The sequence below is a fragment of the Penaeus chinensis genome, chromosome 31 (assembly GCF_019202785.1).
Source record: "Penaeus chinensis breed Huanghai No. 1 chromosome 31, ASM1920278v2, whole genome shotgun sequence".
In the NCBI taxonomy this organism is placed as follows: Eukaryota; Metazoa; Arthropoda; class Malacostraca; order Decapoda; family Penaeidae; genus Penaeus; species Penaeus chinensis.
In genome coordinates, this window is record NC_061849.1 from 8227695 (window position 1) to 8232694 (window position 5000).

General features: G+C 33.0%; 1 protein-coding gene across 2 annotated transcripts in view; it reads right to left on the minus strand.

The window, feature by feature from the left end:
* Positions 1-653: 653 nt before the first annotated feature.
* LOC125041927 (ubiquitin-fold modifier 1) overlaps positions 654-5000 on the minus strand; it is an 11648-nt gene continuing 7301 nt past the window's right edge. Inside the window, exons 3-4 of one of the 2 annotated variants that reach the window (XM_047637331.1) lie at positions 1384-1514; positions 654-1076 (exon numbers count right to left, since the gene is read on the minus strand). In XM_047637331.1, the coding sequence (XP_047493287.1) occupies positions 1009-1076; positions 1384-1514 (199 nt within the window). In that variant the 3' untranslated portion in view covers positions 654-1008. Of the gene's footprint in view, positions 1077-1383; positions 1515-2963; positions 4599-5000 lie in introns of those variants that run through there. The other variant, XM_047637330.1, reaches the window with a different exon arrangement.

A 5000-nucleotide genomic window follows, 5' to 3' on the forward strand; every position in this document is an offset into this window, starting at 1 on the left:
CCTATCTCACCTGTTTACCCTTTTCCTTCACTTTAGGAAAGGGTGTGTTTTGTATCATTTCATTGTCTAAAATATTCTAATGACAATTTAATAATCATAACATCAATAACAATAATAACAGGATCAGTAACTAGGGCCTACTGATAGACTCCTTGCCAGCTGAGCACATGTGGAGCCATCTGTATGTAACAAAATTCAACAAAAACTACAGGGGACAGAACCTAAATCTGGGGCGAATGGGTTAAGGGATTTGTTTTATAATCCGGAAGCCTCTCCGTAACCACAGATTACACAAGCAACATTGCTGGTATTCATTTATTTTATGGTATTCATGAATGCTATAATGGCAAGCACATTGAAGCGACCTAGAGTGCATAGGAAGTATCAATTTCAACTGGACATTATAGGAACATCTTGTATATATTTCTTTTTCACTAAAACTAAAGTGTTTTCAGGATAGGTTTCAAAGATTTCATGATTTTTTTATCTCTGATAAAAAGGAAAAAAACTGTAACACCTTTCTGCAATTCACAATCTGAATAGTACCAATATAATAAAACATATTTCTCCCTTGTATCTATGTACATATATTTTCACATATCATTTATCTTTCATTGTACAGAAGGTTTCTAGCCATAAAACAGTAAAGCAAATAAATGAAAATATTTTATTTGACAGTTAACTTACATATATTTCAAACATGTGAAATCTGGCATGAAATAATATCATGATCTACTGTAACACAAATGAATAAGAATTAAATAACACAAATGATAACAAATATTTTTCCATTGTGACAGAAGACTAAGTGTGAGGATATTAGTATGATCAACAAATGGAATATACTTTTACAAAAAAAATAAAATAAAATATTACGATTAATTAAAATCAGCTTCCATATATGCCTCAAGAGACAGAATATTCTTCATTTATATAGAAATATACAAAAACTATCAATTTCATAAAGTGTCTAATAAGTAAAACAGTCTGATGTTAACAGCAGTCCCTTCAGAGAGCACCAACACGATCGCGTGGAATCAAACGAAGTTCCGAGCCATGTTTCATAAATACACTTCCTGTAAAAGAAAAAAAAAGAAAAAAAAAATGAACACCATTTTAAGTAACAATGTAGCAATAATTGACAGTACATAGTATCAATTTCAGTTTAATCTAATATCAATTTCTTAATGATCCATTTAGTCAAGTCAAACTCATTTCAAAAACAAATGGAACAAAAACATTTTGAATCCTCTATTTTTAGGAAGACAGAAAAAATAAGTTGCTGGCACAGTAATATAATGTAACAACAAAGCTAACCATTTTTGCCTTGCACCATGTTAACTGATGTGCACCAAGTCATGACAAAAAAAAACAGATCTGTACCTGCATCCTGACTAGGATTAATTCCAATGCCATCATCTGTAATGATAGCAGAGGTTGAGGGCTCAACCTTAAACTCTTCTGCTGCAAATTTCAACACAGCAGTGAAGGGTGTTTGTTCTGGCACACTCAGCCTGAAAGCAAAAAGAAAGGTAACCACAATATAAGATGGGTAATGATTGGTCAGCTGTTACTAAACATGTGTAACTCATTCATCCAAATAAAAAAATCAAGATGATGAACTCAGCCTGTAAGAAGAAACACAGATTTGCTATAAAAACAAACTAAAGAAAATACAATTTAACAAACCAACTATTTTATGTATTCTGTTCATAATAATATGCTAAATCACAATATAAACAAATTTCAAATACTACAAAAGGATTATATACCAATACGTTTTACAGAACTTTGTTGAATACAAATTCTATTACAAAATACTTCTTCCACATGCTGTCTGTTCCTTTTCTTTTTCATTTTATGTCTAATTCTCAGTAAAGATTTTAAGTTATCATTTTAAGTGATAGGTCATTCTTTTCTCAAATTCTTCACATTTCAGTACAAGGCAATGTGAATCAACATTTTCTATACTAAATGCCATGAAAATACAATACTATTGATCAAAGCACGTGGAACATAATAAGCTTTGAAATATTCAATGTCTTATCCAAAGCTTCCAAACAGCATTTATTTTGAAATACTTTTGCAAACTTTATTTGCAGTGTTGGCTAAATATCAAGATAAAAATGAGCGTATTACCGAAGTATTAATCCAATTGGTATGGATGGCGAGAATACATGCTTTGCCAACTGTAATATAAATTAATTTATTGTATTTACACAAAGATGGCTCTACAAGTACTCAGTCACCAAGGAGTCAGTTATTAGTCCTACTCACTTGCTTACCCTTTTCCTTGATATTTGGAGTTTCTTTAGCATTATTTCTTTGTCTTTAATGTTACCAAGATTTTAATAACAATTTAATAATCACATCAATAAGAATAATAACAGCATTGATATCAATAGCATTAGAAGGAAAAACACATTTTCCCATAATTTCAAGGAAGGGGGAAATCAGGAGGGGTCACTAGGGCCTACTCATAGACTTCTTGCTGGCTGAGCATATGTGGAGCCATCTGTATGCAACAAAACTCACAAAAAACTACAGGAGGCAGTAGATAAATCTGTAATCATGGGTTAGCAACATGTATCATTGATTAATTTCTAGTCCTTTAGGATTACCTACCTATTTCAGTAAACAGGGAGACTTCAAAGATGCATTTTCATCCGTTAAAAATTCAGTTTCTTTCACACAGCATTACAGCATTTGTATTGCATGATTACTGACAACTCATTCACAAGCCTCCTTCATGAACAAGATTACTATTGCAAGCAAACAAAATAGAAGACCCACAGAAGGATACTCAAGACCTTAAAACCTCATGTAAATAACAACTACAGAATAAGTAAAAAATGCCAATTACTGAATCTGAATGCTAACTTTAAAAACTTGTACATTATGTATGAAATCCATTCCAAATTTCTTTAAAGTCAAAAAGGGAAAAAAAAAGGCCAAAATTACTCTTTATCTCCTCATTTTACAAAAGGTACAGTAATTAATTGTGAGAAATCATAAATTATAACACATTATTTCATTTGATAAGATCATTACAAGCTGGCTTTCATGTAAAATCATCTTCATAAATCACTCTCTCTGCGCTATAAAGCCTTTCATTAATCAACGCTCATGATGACATTTGTTAAAACAGATTTGCTTAATCTGAGATAATGCAAAAGCTATCACCACTGATAATTAATCTCACAAATCAAATAAGACAAGAATGTTTACTTCGTGTGATGTGCAAGATTTTTTCCCCCACTTTTTACCATTATGGAAAAGCATCTCTTCTATGAACAGTAATTTTCACATCACTCAATACATCATTCCAGATTGCCCCATCCTCCTGCATGCACCACTCAGATATTATCTTGTCTGTAGATGCTGCAAGATTTTTGCTCAAGTGTATATTACTACAAACAGTCACTAAGTCTTTGTATGTTAAAAATGACGATAAGTCTTGTGGTGACCAGGAGTAATCTGTGGGATGCTCGACAAACACTAGCTTCTGTCCTTCTCTACGCAGTACTGCCAGAAACGCAATTAAAAGATTACGACTGCATAACAGTAAATCACACAATCTTTCTGGTTGAAGGTTACACAAAGTCTGAACTATACATTTGTGTATGGGTGCCCTTGGGGATCGTAATGCTGAATTTAACCATTCAACAATCATTTTACCTCTTGAAACTTTTTTCACATCAAGCATTACATTTCCACACCTCACATCATCTAACAATATACTAAGGCCATCTGGAATTTTAACTAATGCAGAGAGTGTTTCATTTACTTGCTCTGAACTCAAGGTGTCCATCACTTCTAACACCAGTTTACTTTTGAGGTCTTTATGAAAGTTTTCATTCATTGTATCATTGATATAAGCACTTATCTGCTTATAAGATTCCTGCTGCTGATTTACCTGCTCATAAATTCTAGCAGCAGCAGTAGACCCCAGAGTCATTTTTGCAACATGAGAGATGTGCTCCTGTACATTTGCTTCAAGTGCTTGATTAAGAATGAGGCTTTTCAGCAAGTGATAGCGTGCATCCTGCAACTGACAAAATGAAAGGGCCATATTGGGTTTTCTTGCCAAGTGGCTAAATGCAATCTGAAGGCTGCCATTCTGGTGGGATTGCCTTGCTATTTTCTCACAGTATGCACCCCATGACAGAGCTTTGTCTACACCATCACAAGTCCAATTACTCTGACTGTAAGCAGCTGGATACAATTCATGAATAAAATACAGCAGATTCTGTAGAACCAATTTCCACATTATTTCAAAATAAAAAAAATAAATTACAATTAATATCGTGGATACTATTTGCTTATTCTAAAATTCCTTGTAAATCCAATTTTCACTGTTGATAGTGCCATAAACTAAACTGTAATCAATGTCCAAAATGAACAAAAAGCTTTCTCAAGATATGAAAATGTAATCTGTCATCTACTGTCACTTGATACCACAAAACCCTTTTTCCATAGATGGTATGAGCACCCTGTTTCTTCTTTAACTGCAGATCCTATTCCTTGGCTGTTTGGTATGCTCTCATTCCTAACCATCAGGCAAACTCCCCTAAGGCAACATTCAGGTCGCAGATCACCTGATGAGAAAAAAGTACGACTTCAATGTTTACCTTTCTGAATATCTTACATCAAAACACCTAATGTTAATAATGTTCTAAATACTATACTTTGATTCCCTTAAATGGTTCACTTAAATACCTATGTTCATATCTTTATGCCACCTTTCACAAAAACGTGTTATTAATAAATGGTACCCTTGAAATTTTCAACTATTAAATTCTGAACATGTGAGGTTTAAAAACAGTTTTTTCAGATACCAGATGACTATCATATTCATGAGTTAACATGCAATAATTGAGGTTTATGAATTCAAACTGGCTGAGTATTTGGTAGCCCAAAATTGATATGGTTCTCTTCACAGAACACATTTTCTGACTTTTGTTGCTTACATTCTGACCAATTATTTTGAATACTTTCTT